Source organism: Balaenoptera acutorostrata, chromosome 12 (assembly GCF_949987535.1).
Source record: "Balaenoptera acutorostrata chromosome 12, mBalAcu1.1, whole genome shotgun sequence".
NCBI lineage: Eukaryota > Metazoa > Chordata > Mammalia > Artiodactyla > Balaenopteridae > Balaenoptera > Balaenoptera acutorostrata.
In genome coordinates, this window is record NC_080075.1 from 13,033,741 (window position 1) to 13,054,520 (window position 20,780).

At 43.6% G+C, this 20,780-nt stretch overlaps 1 protein-coding gene across 1 annotated transcript; it reads left to right on the forward strand.

Moving 5' to 3' along the window:
• Positions 1-2,601: 2,601 nt before the first annotated feature.
• IL36B (interleukin 36 beta) lies at positions 2,602-7,021 on the forward strand. Its single transcript, XM_007197427.1, has 4 exons — positions 2,602-2,620; positions 3,163-3,270; positions 5,900-6,039; positions 6,830-7,021. The coding sequence occupies exons 1-4, from the start codon at positions 2,602-2,604 to the stop codon at positions 7,019-7,021; spliced, it is 459 nt and encodes a 152-aa protein (XP_007197489.1).
• Positions 7,022-20,780: the final 13,759 nt, after the last annotated feature.

Consider the following 20,780-nt stretch of genomic DNA (forward strand, 5'->3'; position numbering starts at 1 on the left):
CTGGTTTGCAGGGCAGAAGTTGAGACACAGATGTAGAGAACAGACATATGGACACCAAGGGGGGAAAACTGCGGTGGGGTGGGGATGGTGGTGTGCTGAATTGGGCGATTGGGATTGACATGTATACACTGATGTGTATAAAATTGATGACTAATAAGAACCTGCAGTGTAAAAAAACAAACAAACAAAACAACTAATACTAAACTTTCATTGGGTTATCTGTATGGAAATATGTTAATATAAATGTTTTAGACATTACGTGAAATTTCTAAAAATCTTATATGTTCTGGTATAATGTTATAAGTCATAATTCTAGTTATTACTTTAAAATGTATATCTTAGAAATAACTAAATTTCCTTGTCAATTGCACTATTATGAACTTTCATCAAATCTTTAACCATGGTCATTTTTAAGTCTTTTGTCATTTACAGACAGTTCTGGGTGTACTCTGATGCTTTTGCAAATATGTTCCTATAAAAGGGTTTCATCTTGAAGGAATTCATAGAAAAGACTCTGACAAGTACAGGTTTCTGGTAACTGTACTGCTGAACTGAATGAATAAACATTTTCAGAACTCTAATGAAAAACTGATGAACTCATAAAAGTGTTAACAAAAGATCAAGATAAAAAAAAATTAATTACATGGGACTGAGTGAACTGATGAGGATGATTATAATTTTTGTGACTTTCTGTTTGAATTAAAAAAAAATCTCACAAGGACTCAGAAGCAAATAATATACAAATCAATTTTCACTGCAAAGTAAAGGAGCTGTTACAGTGGAGGATTACTGGACTGAATGTCAATATTATGACATAGTATGAGTGTGTTTCGTGTTTGGTAATTGCAATCATTGTTGCTTTTGCTGTGGTCATCCATTTACAATGCTTGGTGTCAGTCTATTTATCTCTTGTAAAAATAAAATACAGTGTGTGTGTGTGAAAAAAAAAAAAAGAACAGAAAGACTTGGCTTTTTATTTTTATTTTTTGGCTGTGCCACGCGACATACACGATCTTAATTCCCCGACCAGGGATCTAAGCCGTGCCTCCTGCAGTGGAAATGCAGAGTCCTAACCACTGGACCACCAGGGAAGTCCCAAGACTTGGCTTTTAACTTAGCTAAATTTCTCAGTAGCTATGTGACTTTGGGTGAGTTTTGTCATCTCTCAGGGACTGTTTTCTTCCATAACAAATAAAGATGAATGGCCCCTAAAGGGTTGTGGTGAGGATGAAAAGATTAATTAGGTAAATCTCTATCAGATACAGAATGAGCTCTCCATATTGGTTATGCAAAACTCTGAAAGGAGGACAATGGATTGCCCCAAATCAGAGGTGAATGAGGCTATGGCTCACACAAGTCAGTGAATCAAGAGAGCCACACCTCTGCCTCCAAGCAGTCCAGAAGGAAGTTCTCCTTCACTCAGCACCTGGCCTTTTCTGTATTTCCTCATTGGTGTTTCCTGGCATTTACTCTGCTCTGGTTTCTCCAGGACCCCAGCGCGGCCACACCAGTGTTGCCTCCCAGTCACCCACTGAAGGCTTACAGGACTTCTGTTCTGGACTAGCTTTCTTGCCAAAGTGGGCACACCCAGAGCCAGGAAATAACCCTCCTTCCTTGCTCATTTGAAGGCCTGGGAGTCCTGGACAGCTTTACTGGGCCCTTGGATGCAGGGGAGCTTGAACATTGGACTCGAGGACAAGAGCATCTCTTTGGACAAAGGTAACTCCTGCTCCTCAGAACCATGTGTGGGGAACCTTCTTTCACTGCTCTGTGTCCAACCTTGAGGAGCCTCTCTGGGCCTTGGTCCAAGACACAGGGTGTCAGAGGAGCTGGGACTGCTTCCAACGGTGTAGGTGGTGGTTTGCTTACTTCCTTTCTGGGGATGACTATAGAATCAGGCACTGCAGATCCTGAGGCAGAGAGGGATGTGAATAACTGGTTCTCATTGTGGGAAGTTTGTGGTCTTCTTGGGAAACTGTCCTGGGATCCTAACCATAAGCCCAGAGGTGGATGTCCCCTAACAGTCAAAATACCTCATGGGGCCCATGGATGTCCTTGCACAGGACCCTTAGAGATGTCTCTTTGGATGAGAGATGGAGGATGATGGGGGTAAGAGAGACAGGGTAGCTGCCCATTATTTAGGATGTTCAAGCTTGAAGTCAGGAGAATTGGTGGCTTACCAGCTGTATGGAGGGCTAAAGGGAGATAGGCACACATTCTTTCTTCCTTCCTCTGAATCCAGAGACTCGCTACACTAGAAGGTGGTTGAGCTGATGCACCGGAACCTCCTAACAATCCCAGATGTGACGGATGGAGGGCATCCTAGGGCCACTGCAGCCATGACAGTGATGGGAGCTTCCATCTGGGGTTTTATGGCCCTGGAACATGATTTCCCATCCTTTATCTCAAATGTGCATCTATTGATAAGATAGGATCTCAGGGCAGCTTTCTCAAAAATTTTTTTGCACAGAATTCTGGGAGAGGGGAGAGAAACGGATAACATGTTTTTGTTCCCTCCTCCCCGACAAGACCAACTGCGGACCACAACCTGTCCACCATCTGATCTACTTTGTCCTCTTCACAGAAAGCCCTGAAGCCAACATGGCGATTAATCCCCAGGGTAAGTGGTGAATCACAAACCAGCTTGGAAATACTTCCATCTACCCTCTCCAAAGAAAGAGGGGACAAGGGACACTATCATTTGCTCAAGTTGTAAATGTGTTTGCTCTTGCTAAAATACTCAGATCACAAAACCCGCATTTGAAAATCTTATTTAGCTCTTTTCTTATGATGTGCATTTAGAACTGCTTATTGATTTTGGTAAAGAGGGTAAAGAAGAAACAAATAACATATTGATGACTGATTTAAATATATTTGGTTTTGTTACTACCAAGAAACTATCAGTCAGGAAAAAAGACAAGTCACTGATAACCCTAGAAAAAAGGGTGACTATTGAAAATCTCTCGGACTATGAATGCCTGGAGCTCCTTTCAGATGCTTTCATTCACAAACCAGCCCCTGCCTTATTTTCCTTCCCTTTCTCCTATAGTTACTCTTTGTCAGAGCAGTAAATCTCCCCCTAGGAATTCAAAAGGATGCAATAGGAGTCCTGAAGTTTATAATAACCTCATGTGTATTTTGTGCTTTTCTGTCATCTGGCAGTACAATCACTTCCGAGTTACCATCTTATTCGTGATTCTCAGCAGATGGTGTGGGTCCTAAAAGGAAATTGGTTAATAGCAGTTCCTTTTGGCAGCAATGTGGAACCTGGTGAGTGACAATCAAAGCCACTGCGTTGCCTCTTAAAGGGACATCAGCTCCACTGGGGATGGGGCTGAGCTTGTGTGAGCCTGGGAACCAGCTTCTGGGAACTGGGGACCAGCTCAGTGTCCCCAAGAATGGCAAGAAAGGGCAAGATGGTTCCCTCACATAAAGGAAACCCGTACCCAGAAATGAGGGTGTGATGGAGTGGCAGCTTTCCTTACCAAAAGAAAATGTCCTTAGTTAAGAAGGGATTATTCATTCAATTAGTAGCTGGCGTTCTCCTTGGAGTTTCTCTCTTCTAACCGTCGCAAACTCTGTCCTCAGATTTAAACTCCTTAATCTTTCCATTATCATACCTACACTTTTCTAATTTGCGGTCCTTTCTTCTAATAATGGGGGAATATTCCTTCCTCCCATCACTCCATCACATGTCAATTATACCTCAATAAAGATGAAAAAAAGTTAATCCAAATCAGCTTCTTTCCTCTCTTGTTTGTTCCTTCAACGTTTGATTTAATTCCTCTCTTCCTGGCATATCCCGTCTTTGTCTGTCTACTGGATTCTTTCTATTGCTGATAGACATGCTCTAATATAACATTTCCAAGCTTAATACTAAAAACCTCCTCTGGATTTGCACATTTCATTTCTACAACCATTCTATTTTCCTATGTGGCAATCTATATACTGCTCTACATAAAATCATAGTCATGGAAGAGTTGGTTATACAACTTGTCTCCATTTCCCCTCTTGTTCACGCTTACATCAAACAATAGAACTTCTGAACTGTTCTTTGCCCACTCCTCTCCAGCTTCTCTTTCCAAGGCCACCAGACCCACTTCTCTGTCCTCATATCTGGTTCCTCAGCAGCAGTCAGCATAATTGATAACTCTTTCTTTCTTGAACACTCTCCATCTTCTCCTTCGGTAAGAACATTCTCTGTGGTTCACTGGCTCCTCTTTTGCATTCTCCTTTCTGACTCCACTTTCTCTATAAAACCTCCAAGTGTTGGGGATTTTCAGACCTCAGCCTACAATCATCTTACCACCCCTCTAAAGGGACTGAGAGCTGGTCTCTTGGATTGATGTTTTACCTCTACATTCTGGCATTCATGCTTCCAACCCAGAAGTCGCCTCTGAAAATCCTACACATGTCCTTTTGATGTCCTCTCAGACATCTCTAACTACATCTATCCCAAGTGGAACTGTGGATCTGACTCCACAAACTGTTCATGGACCCAGTCTGGAGCCAGAAATACAGGAGACATCTTTATCCCTCCTTTTCCTCAATTTCCATTTAATCCATCAGCAGACACTGATGAGTCTATGTGCAAAATATGCCTATTTATGAGATAATATCATCTTTCACCTTGATCACTGTATCACTTCCTCACTGCCCTCCCTCCCACTTCACTTGTGTAGCCTCCTATCCAGCCATCACAAAGCATCAAGAGTGACTTTCTTACTATGTTAATTGAAGAATATCCTTCCCATCTATTTGTGTTTTAGGGGTGGGAGGTGGGGGAAAGGGAGCAGTGGAGAGATCTCAGGCACAGCAGTCTTCTTTCGGAGACTTGAACTTATCAAGCTCTTTTCCACGTAAGCATCTTTACATTTCTTTTCCCTGTCAACACTGTCATCCAACCCCCTCCACCACCGGATTCCCATTTCTTCATATACTAGCTTCCTCTTAGCTTTAAGGTCTTGGTTTGAACTTCACCTCAGCAGAGAGGTTTTTCGTGGTTCCTATTTCTCATTTTGGTCTGTCTTCTACTGTCCCAGGCCTTGGCCACATTCCCCAAAGCAGGTGTTGCCTTTTACTGTGGTTCTGGTCATTTCTCTGCTTACATGGTTTAGTCTCATTTTCCGTGGCAATAATGACGATGTCTCTCCTGTTCTCACCTAGATCTCCAGGGTCTTGTCTTGAATGAGCACTCAATAAAGAATGTTGAATGGATAAATTCCCTCCCCCTTGCCCAGAAGGATAGATGCAGAACACACAGGCTCTTGGGAATCACCTACTAAATTAGTTGGGAATTAAATTCAACTGATAGTGACAGAACATCCACCAAACTGGGACTTAAATAAGGTAGAAGTTTCTTTCTTTCTCATGGAAAAGAAGTCTGAGAAGGCAGGTTAAGGCCAGTATGGTGGCTTCATCATGCCACCAGAATCCAAGGATTCTAGTGTTCTGCTTTACCAACTTCAAGGTCACCTCCACCATCATCTAAGTATGAAGAAACAGGGTATAAGAAAAAAAGCTCCTCCCAGCCGAGTCAACTACTTTTAAAGGACATTCTTAGAAATCTCATACAACACTTCCACTCCTATCTCATGGGCTACAACTTAAGCATATGGTCAAAGTTAGCTGTAAGTGTGGTGGGAAATTTATTTTTATTTTGGGGAAGTAATGTACCCTGGTGACAGCTGGAGTTGTGATATTAAGGGAGAAAAAGGAAATGGGTTTCAGACAACAATGAAGGGTCTCTGACACATGGCTAGTTGGAGGACCCTTCTGTGGCAGGGCTACTGGCTGCTTAGCATACCCTGGCTGGGGGAGTAAGTGAGTGTCACATCAGAAGGACTGGCCTTTCCACTGCTTGGGGCCTGACACCTGTTTCCATTTTCCCTGTTTCCAGTCGCTCTTTCCTTAATAGCATGTACAGACACGGACTTCTACAGTACAGGAAAAGGTACTCCATATTACCTGGGAATCAAGGAACAAAATCTCTGTCTCTGCGGCACAGAAATCCAGGGCCAGCCTACTTTGCAGCTTAAGGTGAGTGGCTTTACAGCTAATGAGAGAAGTGCAATGAGATGAACTTTCAATCTCATTTAATATGTTACTGAATAAAAGTAACAGGTTTGCAATCCTGGATATTCAGTGTAAAGAAGGACAGCTGACCTGGCTGATTCCCAAATCAATACAAGCGACCTTTGGAATGGGTGTAACACTCTTTTTAATGTCAGACTATCCTCTGCCAGCCAGAGAATACACCCATGAAAATGTTTCAGAAAGGCCAAAGAATGGTGGTTTCTCCATTCTCAGTCTTCTTTAACTGCCTCCCAGAAATTCTCTTCGGTGCTGGGATGCTTCCTCTTAAGCAAAGGCAGTGGAGACAAGACGGGAGATTGTTAATCAGATTTTACGGATGACATACTTATGGTCCCCGTACTGAAAGTAAGATTTGTAGTTTTGAAGTGAATCCTCTGCTTATGATGGAAGCTGTAATGTATAAACCCACTTGGAGGTTGGGAATCTCGTGAGACTGGCCTGAACCATCAGATGGGTGCATCCATGAGAGAGACTTACAATTCCCTGCCCCCATTCTCAGGAAGACATGCTGCCTTAAGGAATCAGAAACACCTTGTGTGATGGGATCCTGGGGTGAGGCCAAGCTACTGGGAACCAGTGGGTTGCCTATTTTCAAAGCTGGTGTTCTCCTTTCATCTGCCTGTGTCCCTGGCCTCTGTCCCTCCCTTTGGGGAAATGAGACTCTCCCAGGGCTGAGTTAGTTTAGCTTCCTCCTCCCAGCAATCCTTTCTAACAAGCCTCTTTCCTACCCCAGGAGGAAAATATCATGAACCTATATGGGGACGTCAAAGGGCAGGAGCCCTTTCTCTTTTTCCACAGCAAGGAGGGCTCCACTTTTGCCTTTCAGTCAGTCTCCTGCCCAGGCTGGTTCATAGCTACCTCCTCCATGGGGGGACAGCCCGTCACTCTCACCAAGGAGGGGGGCAAAACTGAAAGAAAGCACTGACTTCTACTTAGAGGATGAAAACGAAATCCAGCCTGGGCTCTAGGTGGCTGGATCAAGCAGTCAGAGATTCTTCTGTTTGAAAACACAGTGGGTCATCTTAAGAGACCACCATGCACTGATGCCCACCCGTAGCCTACCTCATTCTCATCACTCCAAAACCATCTCATCCTCTGGACACCCTCTAGATATCCTCAAGTTATACCATGTCCCCCCCTACTTGAGCATCATTCCAGGGTGAACCTACGAGTCACTTTTTTTTCTTTCTTGATCTTGTCCCACCATCCACCTAGTTAAGTCCACTTAAGTCAACATCCCAAATGCTTCTTGTAGCCTCTCTTCCTATTCCTTCTGCCAACTCATAGCCTAGAGATGTGAATTCCAAAGAGTTTAGTTCATACAACCCTATCAATAAAAGAATATTAATTATTAATTCTATGCATGTTTATTATAAATATTATGCACTCCAAAAGAGGAATCTAAAGGGTAAGATGAATGTGAAGTAAAAATTTTACATGTCTTGATAATCATGATAAACTCATAATATCATTAGTTAATAATCTGACACACAGTATATACTTTGGTTAAGATTAATTGTTAACCATAGTAAATGTAAATCAGTCTGTATTTCAAAGAATCACTAATAGTGGTTTACATTTTTTTCAGGCATCAGCTATGATATATTCTTGCTATTATTCATGTTTTCTAGACTCTAGTAGAACTTTCAATCAACAGTTTCTTTATTGAGATGCTTTTAAGCCAGTTGTCCATTTTGTGAGGATTACTTTAGTTAAAGCCTGTGGTATAATTTATGTATTCACTTAACCAGTGACGTGTAAATTGCAAGTAACTGCAATGTTCTGAACATGAATGTGAGCATGTCAGGCTCTCTTCCTTCAGGAAACCTTGCCCTTCTATCCACATGACGAGCAGGTGTATCGGGATTTGCAATGGCTGGGAATCCTTCACCAATAGGGGATGGGAGCGGGTAGGGAAATGTTGTTCTCTTCCATCACTGAAGTGGACAATTCTGAGATGCATTCCACATGGTTCCTCAGAGGGTCCCAGCAGGATTGAGTCACAGTGGCCCACAGGAGTGCTGAGCTCAGGAACACCTCCTTGCATTGGCTTCCTTCATTTTCCTGCTTCAATTTCCCCAGCCCCCATTCTTGTTCCCTGGGATCACTTCTCATCATTCCAAGATAGACAGATAAAGAAAGAGACGAGGGACAAAATGGCAGAATAGAAGGATCTTGAGCTCACATGCCCTCACGACAGATGGAAAAAGAGAGCTGTAGCAGTGTTATTTCCCTTGTTCTGGTCTCTGAAACACTGGGGTTTCTATGACTTTTTCCTCCAGCCTTTGAAATACTCTAATATTCAAGATGTTGATGCTGTTGTTGCTTTCTTAAGCTCAAGTTAAGGTGGCCTTACTCAGATCCAGGGCTGTTGACTGGTGAGTTATCCACAGACTGGCAGAGAGGGGTTTATACCTGTGATGCTCAAGGATAGCCTTTCTCCTGAATCTCTTCCATTCAGCAACCTGAACTCCCCAATACAAGTCTATTTCAGATTCCTCCTCCCTCCCACTCATCCTTTCCAATTTGGGTCAGTGTCTATATTTGCTTTTCCCTTTCTTCATCTCCAGTTTCTTTTATTCCTTGGAAGAGAAAATTTCATAGGCTCTGTGAGCTTGCAACTGAGAATTTTTGTCTCTCACTTAGGTTGAGAACTTTAATTTTGTTTATAATCTAATGTGACCTTGAGGCAAGAAAACACTAGTTATCAATGAGAAAGAAGAAGAGAAGAGAAATATGCAGAAAATAAACTGTCAATTAACTGATCAATTAGCATTTGAGTCATTTATAAGCAGAAGAGCCTTGATTATGAAGAAAATACTCCAGAGTCAACTCTAAGCCATATGATTGGGTAATGACTCCAGGAATAAGTGGACAGGTCACGTGAAAAGTCGTAACATCACTCTTCATTGGTTCTCTACTTGGCCAAAGATGCAACTAGAAAAGAGATACACACTAGGGCTTCCCTGGTGGCGCAGTGGTTGAGAATCTGCCTGCTAATGCAGGGGACATGGGTTTGAGCCCTGGTCTGGGAAGATCCCACATGCCGCGGAGCAACTAGGCCCGTGAGCCACAATTACTGAGCCTGCGCGTCTGGAGCCTGTACTCCGCAACAAGAGAGGCCACGATAGTGAGAGGCCTGCGCACCGTGATGAAGAGTGGCCCCCGCTTGCCGCAACTGGAGAAAGCCCTCGCACAGAAACGAAGACCCAACACAGCCATAAATAAAATAAATAAATAAATAAAGTACTTTAAAAAAAAAAAAAAAAAAGAGATACACACTAACAAAGATTGTGCAGCTGATAGAGTGCCACCTCCCAATATCTAATACCAACCATTAAAAGATCAAAACCTACACAGTGATGTTCTCTACTTCTGTGCAATTTAGAAGATCTTTGCAGATTAAAGCTCTGATTAATATCAGCTTCATCTGTGCCTATAATAGCAGCATGACCATAATAAAAGCTGTAACTTACTGACCAAGGTCAAAGCCAGCAGCAATGGTTTCCCTAAACTCACCATGTGGTTTCAACCCCAAATACCAGAACTTGGGTTTATTCTCAAGAGGAGTGTCAGGACGAATAATTTCAATCATTTAGCAAATGTTTTTTGAGCACTTATACTGTTCTAAATGCTGGGGATACAGTAGTAAACAAAGCAGAAAAACATATATCTAACCTCCTGGAACTGACATTAAATTTTGAAGGTTTGGGGGGTACAGTCCCTTACCCATGGTCCCCATCTACATTCAAACACATAGAGAATATACTGATGACAAAATAAAAATCAAAGCAGTGCCTTTATTTTTGATGCAGCTGAGATAGAGAAATGAGAGGTGCCTTCTACTCCCCACCTCAACTTTTGGGGCCTAAACTGTGTTCATCAACTCTGATCTCATAGTCTCAGGCGACTGTGATGATCTGTCATCTGCTAGCAGACCCAAGAGAATAAGGCAGAGGGTTAAGCTCCCAGCTGCTCTAGGCAGCCTCAGGGTGGAGTTGGTCCTCTTACCCACTGCTCTATGGTGGTCAGAGTCTTGTTGACCAGAGGAGTTACTTCTCTTCCCTTTGAGAAACTCACAGCCTCTGCTTATAAACTACTTTCCTCACAACCCAGTCACTCTTTCCACTTTAAAAAATATTAATTTCAGCTGTTATTAATACATGGTTGCATTCTCCTGTAAATTAAAAAAAGTAAAAACATAACTGATAAATCCAAATCCTTTCCCCAAACCCCAATTCCCGCCTCCTCATCCCAATGATAACCACTGTTGGTCCATTTCCTATGCATTTACATACTCATATGTACCTATTGGAAACACTTGGTGTTGTTCTGCGTGTGTGTGTGTTTCCCTAATTGGTATGATACAATACCTATATTCCTCCAACTTTTTTCACTCAACAATATGTTCAAATAGCTAGTTATGCTTATATGGATGGATCTATCTCATTCTTTTCAACTGCTGCAGTTTCCAATAGAATGATTTTTACCATTGGTTGAATAGTCATCCCTTCATTGATGGACGGTTAGTTTGTTTCCATTTTTTGTTGTTGTTTTACAAACAATGTGTCAGTGAACATTCTAGTATATGCTTCCTGTGCACACACACAAGACATTCTTTAGAATAGAGTGGTGAGTTGCTTGATCATAGATTAAAGACATTCTTTATTTTCTTTTTTCTTTCTTTTTTTAATTTTTTGCCTCTCCTTGTGGCATGCAGGATCTTAGTTCCCCGATCAGGGATTAAACCCGTGCCTCCTGCAATGGAAGTGCGGAGTCCTAACCATTGGACAGCCAGGTAATTCCCTGGACATTCTTTATTTTCAACTGCTGCTGACAATCTGCCCTTTGATGTAGATTTTCCAATGTATACTCCCAATTATGTGTTAATTCCTCCCTGCCCAAAACTTACTTTCAAGTTAAAAAAAAAAAGTTTTGTTCATCAGTGTACAAAGAATAACCTCTCGTTGTTACTTTAACTGGTAAGTCCCTGATTACTAGTAAGCCATTTGCTGTTCAGAACATTCTGAAGTCAAGACCTCTGACTTTTGACTTCTCCACCAAAACCTTTCTTTTGAGCATCACCAGTGATGTCGCTGTTGCCAAATCCAGTGGACACTCCACTGTCCTCACCTTAATTGGCATTGGACATGGTCTGCTGCTCTCCCCTCATCTTTACCCTCAGTGCTAAGGGTTCTGCAGCAAGTCACTCCTAGTTTTTCCCCAACCTCGCTCTCCGTTACTGGTTCCTCCTTATGTGACTTCTGAAGGTTAAAGTTCCTCAGGGCTCATCCCTTGAGTCCTTGTTTCCTCTATACTGTTTGACTGGATGATCTTACTTGTTATGAATTTAAATTCCAAATGGATATTGACAATTTGATCCGGCCCAGAGCTCTTCTTGGAACTCCAGATTTGCATTTGCAACTACCAATTTGGATTGTCTCAGAACTTGCAAATTGAGTATGTCCTAAGTAGCACCCTTGATCCTTGCCCAATATGCCTATTCCCACTCCCAGTCTTTTCCATCTCAGTTACTCAAGACAGAAACCTAGGAGTCATCCTTGATTCCTCTTTTCCCTACAGACCTACATCCAACCATCCAACCCATCAAGTCTTTTTTTTTTTTGCCAACCCATCAAGTCTATCCACCAAGAAGTCTATCTTCAAAATACATCTCAAATCCATTTGGAATAACTATTGAGAACCTGCTTTAAGCTAGATGATATGGTGGGTACTTTCTCATAGTAATATCTTCTTCTTCTCTATACTTCCTTATTTTTTAATTTACATTTTAAAACAACCTAGTGAGATATTATTCCCATTTTGCAAACGAGGTGAAGGCGCTTGTTTAAGAGTTCTCAGTTAGGGGATGGAAGAGACTAGATCTGATACAAAGTTCAGTTATTTAAAAAACTCATTTTCTTCACTGCGGACGTCAGTTCAGCCCTGGATTACCTGCAGTAAACTGTTGAAACATGGACGGGGATCAATACAGCCCTGATGTGCTGATTTATATACGAAGGAGGAATTCTTCCATCACTCAACACCTGCCTAGATCAGAGCCCCTCAGAGTGTGGTCCCAGCTTCAGCATCACCCAGCAACCTACCAGAAATGCAAATGTTCAGACTCCACCCGGACCTGCTGCCTCAGAAAAACTCAGGGGTGGAGCCCAGGCACCATGTTTTAACAAGCTCTCCAGGTGATTTCATTTTAAATTGAGGTAAAATTCACATAACATAAATCCACCACTTAAAAATATACCATCCAGCGTCTTTTAATACATTCACAATGTTATGCAACCGTCACCCTAATTCCAGAACATTTTGCTGAGCTCCCAAGACAAACACTAACCCATGAAGCAGTCATTCCTCATCACCCCTCCCCCCAGTTCCTGTCAACCACTAATCTGCTTTCTTTCTCTCTGTATTTGCCTAGTCAGGACATTTCATATAAATGGAAAAAAAAAAAAACACACCTCAAATCCACCTATCCCTCTCCAAATTCTCTGCCACCCACCACTGCATATCTGGCAACCACCATTACTCACCAGTCCTGTAAATCTGCCTCCTGACTGGTGACCTCCGTCTACTACTCCATCTATATATTAAGTCAGTTCTCTATGAGCCAGCCAGGATTATCTCCATAAATGGAAATTCAACTATGTCACTTCAATGTTTAGACTTCTTTGATGCTTCCATTTGCAATTAGAATGAAATGCAAATTTTTAAACCATAGTATACAGGTTTGCCTGGATGGTCTGGCCCCTGATGGCCCAACCCTTCTTCCAGGTCACTCTCTCCATTGCCATATTCAGTCATGCTAATCTGTCAGTTCTTTGAACATGCCAAGTCCTTTATAGCCCCAGGACCTTTGCATATGCTATGCTCATGTACGTCCCTTTTACGTGTATTGGCTTATTCTCATTCTTTGCCTTTCTGGCTCCTTCAAGGAGCTCCTTATATGTCACATCCCCAAGAGGCCTTCCCTAACCACCATGTCTGAAGTAAGCTGTTTCTTCTACCTCCTGAAATTTCTATCTCCAGTTTTTCATTTTTTCCTTCACACAATTAGTAATGACTTTATTTGCCACTGTCTTTCTTTCCTTCCTTCTTTGCAATATAAAGTCCTTGACTGCAGGGAAGTAGTGTTTGTCAAGTTCACCATTATATCCCCAGCCCCTAGCACAGTATCTGTGTTTAATAAATATATGTTGGGGCTGCCCTGGTGGCGCAGTGGTTGAGAATCTGCCTGCCAATGCAGGGGACATGGGTTCGAGCCCTGGTCTGGGAAGATCCCACATGCCGCGGAGCAACTGGGCCCGTGAGCCACAACTACTGAGCCTGCGAGTCTGGAGCCTGTGCTCTGCAACAGGAGAGGCCGCGATAGTGAGAGGCCTGCGCACCGCGATGAAGAGTGGCCCCCGCTCGCCGCAACTAGAGAAAGCCCTCGCACAGAAACGAAGACCCAACACAGCCAAAAAATTAAAAAAATATATATATATGTTGAATAAGTAAATTAATTATTAATAAATTGCTAAGTGAATGAATAAGTGAGGAGCTGACTTCCTCCCCAGGCAGCCCACCCTCCCTAGCAAGGCTAGCCTCATTCAGAATAAAGCCTACCTTCCTGTTCCTAATCCTAGATGTCACAGAGAAGGAAGCTTCTAAGTCCCCACAAGGGCTTCAGCTTTGTGAAGGCAGCGCCCATAGCCCTCTTTAATTTCCATTTGTTACCAAGGGTGTTGCCCCAGAATCATACCCCTGCCCCTCCCTTGAATGCAAACCAATTGCTCTTATCTAGGTTTCAGGAGGAAGCTGCAAAGAGAAAAACAAGAACTGGTTAAAACCAACTAAGCCCAAGATGGGGGAAGATTTGACTTCCATTAGACTGTGAGCCTCATTATACACTCATTGTAATGCATTAGCTAAGTGACACACACACACACACACACACACACACACACAGAGTTGACAGTTGACATGACAACAACCGAAAAAGCCTAACAAGGTCTGAAAAGGAGTGTTGCAGCAGTTCCAGGTCCAAACCACACCCCAGTTCATGACTATTCCTCCTTCTCTTTCCAATTCCCTCCCTTTTACCTCAACCTTCTGATATGTACACCGGTGTCTCCACCCAAATTGGATTGAGAAGTTGATTTGTGAACTAAGTTCCCACTTCTCCATTCTTTGGCAGTTGAATAAAGCTTGTGCTGTTCCAGTCTCAGCACAGGTTTTGTTATTGGCTGTGCAAATCCAAGTGGAAAAAGAAACTCCTTGGTTGAGACGAGGGATCTCGGCCAGGGTCTACTCTACCAATTCGGTAACACTTTCCCCTTTGACATAAACCACCAAAGAGGGAAAACAGTTCTTCCTCACTCATGATGTTTCCCTCCGTGATGCACCTGGCCTTCTTCCTCCCCTGCACTCCTGTTACCCAAGTGGAGGGAAGACCACACATCCTGGTGAACACCTATTGTCCTGGTGTAATTGCTGATACCATCTTCTTCCACTCTCAAAAGTGCCATATTATAGGATAAATATGGGGTCACCTTATTTATTAGAAACTGGGATCGTATGGCCCACCTATTTACCTATTTTCTATTGGGAACCAACTGAATTGAAGAAAGCATCCCTTCTACTCTGCTCCTTCATTATTTACATTTTTATGAGGAAGTCTGGGAGAGTCCAGAGCTGCCTGTGGCTGGGCATGACTGTGATTCTTCCTCAGTGCTTCATTTGTTTGCAAAGAGGAATCCATGGGACTTCCTTGGTGGTCCGGTGGTTAAGAATCTGCCTTCCAATGCAGGGGACGTGGGTTCGATCCCTGTTCGGGGAACTAAGATCCCACATGCCATGGGGCAACTAAGCCCACGCGCTGCAACTACTGAACCCCCGCACTGCAACTACTGAGACTGCACACCACAACTAGAGAGGAGTCCGCACGCTGCAACTAGAGAAGCCTGCAGGCCGTGAGGAAGAGCCCATGCGCCACAATGAAAGATCCCATATGCCGCAACTAAACCCTGATGCAGCCAAATATAAGAAACAAAAAACTTCCCCAGACACCCCCCCAAAAACCAAAAAAACCCAAAAGGAATCCATACTCTCCAAAATCAGCTTTATCAGTAATACCCTCCTTATCAGTAAGCAAAAAATTGGACTTTGTCTTAATTCTCAATTTGTTCATAATTCAGGGGGGAAAGAGGGATGCTATTACCCCTCCCCTCAAACTCTAACAATTAACACGGCAAAAAACGCAATTCTGGCCTCACTGCCAGGGTCATCGGTATCAATGGATGTGTCCCACTCCAGGTTGACCTAATATTTGGGTTCAGTCTGAAGTGACAACTAAGCACACGTGACACAGCAGCACTGGTGAAGGAGGAGGCTGGAAACAGCAATCAGGGCAGCAGTGCATATATTAGCCACTCGTCTAGAATATCATGATGGGTACTTGGATCTGCTATCATGGTCCAACTATGAAGAACCCATGCCTGATTGTCACAGTGTCCCCATCAGCCTAAGACCACCAGGAACAACTCCGTAGCCAGACAGCATCAGGTTAATTGACTCATTGCAATAAGGGAGACTGTCCACCAGGAGCTGTAGGCCATCTCACCAAACAAAGGAAGAGAGACAAGTTATTGATTTGGGGCAAGGGTAATGCTTAGGCAAAATTTAAGTGAAGCAGTGTTTTGCTGGACCCACAGCAAAAAGACTGTGGGGAAAGGGATCAACCTCAGTCTGTGAAAGGCATCCCAGGTCTGTGTCCTTTGAAAGTATAAAGCTGAGATAGATCTAGAATGTTGTGCCCAGAACACTCTCTGAAACTCTGTGTTTGGGCTGGAAGTCAAGGCTGCTCCTCTGTGTCAAAGTGACTTATATCCTTCAGGTAAAAGTAGATGTTTCATTCTTGCTGATATAATTCAAACAGCCAAATTTCTTTTTTTTGTCTGTTTGTCATTTAACTTTAAAAAAAAAAATTGAAATATAGCTGCTGTACAATAGTATATAAGTTACAGGTGTACTCTATAGTGTTTCACAATTTTCAAAAGTTATACTCCATTTATAGTTATTATAAAATATTGGCTATATTCCCCGTGCTACAATATATCCTTGTAGCTTATTTTATACCCAGTAGTTTGTACCTCTTACTCCCCTACCCATTTATTGCCCCTCCCCGCTTCCCTCTCCCCCCTGGTAACCACTAGTTTGTTCTCTATATCTGTGAGTCTGCTTCTTTTTTGTTATATTCACTAGTTTGTTATATTTTTTAGGTTCTGCATGTAAGTAATATAGAGTATTTGTCTTTCTCTGTCTGACTTATTTCACTTAGCATAATACCCTCCAAGTTCATTGATGTAGCTGCAAATGGCAAAATTTCATTCTTTTTTTATGGTTGAGTAGTATTCTGCTGTGTATATATACCACATCTTCTTTATCCATTCATCTTTTGGGTTTTTTTTGGCCGTGTTGGGTCTTCATTGCTGTGCGCAGGCTTTCTCTCTAGTTGTGGTGAGCAGGGGCTACTCTTCGTTGCGGTGTGTGGGCTTCTCATGGCGGTGGCTTCTCTTGCTGCGGAGCATGGGCTCTAGGCCCACGGACTTCGGTAGTTGCAGCACGCAGGCTCAGTAGTTGGGGCATGTGGGATCTAGGGTGCACGAGCTTCAGTAGTTGTGGCACATGGGCTCAGTAGTCGTGGCTCACGGGCTTAGTTGCTCCTCAGCAGGTGGGATCTTCCCAGACCAGGGCTCAAACCCGTGTCCCCTGCATTGGCAGGTGGATTCTTAACCACTGCACCACCAGGGAAGTCCTCCATTCATCTTTTGATGGACATTTATGTTGCTTCCATATCTTGGCTGTTGTAAATAATGCTGCTATGAACAGTGGGGTGCATATATCTTTTCAAATTAGTGTTTTTGTTTTTTTTGGATATGTACTCAGGAGTGGAATTGTTGGGTCGTGTGGCAGTCCTATTTTTAGTTTTTTGAGAAACCTCCATACTGTTTTCCACGGTGGCTCAAACAGCCAAATTTCTGATAGTCCAGGGTTTTAAAGAACAAAGTCTCCGAGAGTAGAAAAGTGGGAGTCACTCAAAAAAGGGGGATGTTATGCCACTTTTCAGCTGCAGCATGTTTCCTGTTAATGCCCAGTTGGCTGTCTCTGTGTTGTTAGCCCAGCCTGAAGAGTGGCTGGGCTGTTTTACTCTCTTACACTCTCTCGGTGTCTTCCCACTGGAGGTCCCCTTTTTATTCCTGAAGGGAAGGATGAGGCTTAGGACTACCTATGAAGCCTAGGAGAGCAACAACTCGTGGAAAGTAGACTCGTCAGCAGTGCATGGGGGTTGCATTCTCAAAGCCTGTGAGGCCAGGGAAGGACCCTGAGGCCTTCCCAACCCATCAACTGCTTTGAGCCTCGGTCACAAGGGCTGGAGGGATACTCTGGGATGGGCCAGGAGGCGAGCATCGCAAAAGGTGAGCAGATGCATCTGCTTAGAACTTGCTGCTCTCTGGCTCTGGATCAGCATCCCCTCCCTGTCTCATGCCGGGACAGCAAGGTACAAGCAGGGGGAAGCGCATTGTCCCCTCTTAGAGATCAATGTCTCCAGGTCTGTCCGCTCCCTGAGGGTCCAAGGCCAGTTCAGGGCCAAAGTCCTTCAATGTTCTTATTCTCTGTCTCTAGTCCCACCCCTTCCCAGCTCTGTTGTGAGGAACGTTGTTTCACCAACTCACCGCCCAATGAGAAGCAGCTGTCTCTTTGAGTCCTGTACAGGCGAAGTCCCTTGTCTGCGGCCACCACATGCCAAAGGCACAGCAGTGATCATGGGGTCAGGGCCAGCAGCTTCCCAGCACAAGCTAGGCTCAGGGCCCCAGACACCAATGTGGATCAGGGTCTCTGTGTTCTCGTAGACACAGCGTTCTCTCCGACAACCCCCTGTTCTCTGACCAGATCAGGACTGGCTTCTGGGCTTTTAGCCAGAGGAGCATGTGGAGGCTTCTCTCCCTAGAAAACTGCTCGCTGGTGAGGCTTTGGGTGATGACAGTCACAGCACGGGTCAGACTGCTCAGAGCTGCTCAAAGATAAAAAGCAGGGGAAGTCCCCAGAACAGTGAAAATAAAGACATGAAACGACAGGAATATTTTGTGGGACTGTCCTGAGTCAGGTGCTTGGACCCTGTTCCATCTGAATTTGGGAGTTCCCTGGGGGCCGGGAGGGCACTTCCTAAGGCTGGATGAAGGGGTTCTGGTGAAAAGCACCCCCATCTGACAGGTCCCCAGCTCCTCAGAGCTCAGGGCAGGCCACCTGCAGGCATGGTGGTCCATGATGATGGACTCAACATCCCTCCTTCAGGATCCAGAAGAGAGAGAAATGCCCTCCAATGCTGAAGCTCTGGTTCATGGCTTCTCCCAAAGCCCATTTCCCAATTCCCAATGCCTGCAAAGTGTGGGGTATTCTAGAGATTTATGAAGATAGAAGACTCTAGCATTTTCTATGCCAGCAGAGCTTAAAGAGACTGTGGGGCAACATCTTGGTGTCGGTGAAAAATTAATCAATAGTCAGTCTAAGATAGAAATGGAAAATTTTATTTGGGCCAATCTGAGGATTGTAACTGAGAAGACAGTTTCTCAGAGAGCTCTTGAGGACTTTTCCAAAGAGGTAAAGGGGGAGGCCAGTATATATGTGATTTTGGCAAAGGGGTACGTGCATGCAATCAAGCACTCATCTTGGTAGAAGTTTACTGTTATCGGCAAGGAACAGATATCTTAGTGTTTTTAGTGCTTTTCTAAGTATGGGAAGGTGCAAGAAACTGGGTTCATAAAATTTTCACCTGAAAATATCTAACTATGTCAGGACCGGTCTGTCAGTTTTCCCAGAGTACAAAGTACCTCATCCTGATCTTTGCCCTGAATTCCTTTCAGGGTGTACTGTAGGTTAGTTACTGCAGTAGCTAGTGGTTTGTTTCTTATAGAACAAGATGGTAGGCAGCATTCTTTATTTTACAATCCCTTCCCTTTTGGTCTTAATTTCAACGTACCTTTGGGAGGCATTTTGTGACCAATTTGTCCCACGGTGCTAAGAATGCTGATTCTCAGGTCAGAAGAGGATTTCGTTGATTGACTACTCAATGTGTTTTACTAGACTAGACCCTGTTAATGATAGCCAAAAGCCTCTGGACCACCTATCTTCCTGGTCTGTAATGGCCCAGAAAATGGTTCCCTCTGGTTGCTTCTTCCCATACTTAGAGTTACACCATTACAATCACTGATCTTACAGAACTATATATTTGATCGAGCGTTTCAAGTTACCTAATCATCATTAATTTTGTCTGAGGCTCAGTCACACATTTGGTAATGCAAGAAACAATAGTCTTGTAAAAGAGGCAGGATACAAGTAATACAGCTAGTAACATTAATAAGGTCATGAGTAAGTATTTAAACTAAGAACTTCCATTGGGTGTGGCTCAGTATCTCCTTAAGTCATCTGACCAGTCTGTTCTGCACCAATTGCTGTCTTTAAGGAAAGGCTATATTGCCATTGCACATAAAGTTCACCAAAGATGTCTGCGTGTACAAGGTGAGTGGTGGGTCATTGTGATCACTTACAGGACTGAGAAAGGAATGTTATCTTTTAAGGAGTTACATGGCTGGCGCCAGAGGAAGAAAAATTGATCTTTATGGTTGAGCAGGTATTTCTGCCATTGGGGAGGTCTGGTTGGTTAATGCATAATACAGATGCACAATGCACACTGGAGGGGAAGGAGGAGGCCAAAGGGCAGAGAAAAAGTTTTACGTTTAATTTTTTTTCTTGTCTTGCCTTAAAATATGAATTTATTTCATCATTGGGAAGCAGTTGGTGGAAACTCCCACTGCAACTCAGAAGTTTGAGATGCTTGGTGGGGTGGTGGGGATAACATAATCCCAGAGGCCCTCATGACTTTGTGTGAAGAAACCTGAGGTTGGCAAAAGGCTTGGAACTGTGGGGTTTTTCTCCAAGGGGTCAAGGGATCAAGTGGTGAGATGCCCAACCCTGAAGAGTTTGGGTCTGGGAACTATGCAGGTCCCTCTTAGGATGCTAAATGGTGGGAAGAGTCAGGGTGATGCTGGTGGTCTCACTCTCCCTGACAGCTACACACATACTGCTATAGACAAGCAAAATTTGCTGTCCCAGAATGTGTCTCTTTGGCATGAGGATTATTTTATTTTATTTTATTTTATTTTATTTTTAAAATTTACTTATTTGGCTGCACCGGGTCGTAGTTGTGGCACGAGGGATCTTCATTGCGGCATGCGGGATCTTTAGTTGCGGCACGCAGGATCTTTTTTAGTTACGGAATGCGGGATCTAGTTCCCTGATCAGGGATCGAACCGGGGCCCCCTGCATTGGGAGTGCAGAGTCTTAGCCATTGGACCACCAGGGAAGTCCCCAGGATCATTTTAGGTGATTTTTTAGAAACAGAAGACACAGAAAGTCTTTTTACCTCCCCCTTAGCTGCCTAAAGACTACATAAAGGGCCTCTTCTAGGAACAGAGCTACCACCAGAGATGTCTGCAAAGAATATGGGCTAAATGTGGTGGGGAAACTCGGCAGGGCCTAGAGATCAGAGTCCAGTCTGTGTCCCATTGTCTCTGCCTGGCCCAGCAAACATTTGTTTACCAAACATTTGCTTTTCCATCTCCACGTCA

Excerpts from the sequence above, each read along its gene's own strand:
- IL36B (XM_007197427.1), top strand. Across the intron at positions 3,271-5,899 it reads TGGCAGCAATGTGGAACCTG|TCGCTCTTTCCTTAATAGCA; the intron begins GTGAGTGACAAT and ends CCCTGTTTCCAG. Across the intron at positions 6,040-6,829 it reads AGCCTACTTTGCAGCTTAAG|GAGGAAAATATCATGAACCT; the intron begins GTGAGTGGCTTT and ends TTCCTACCCCAG.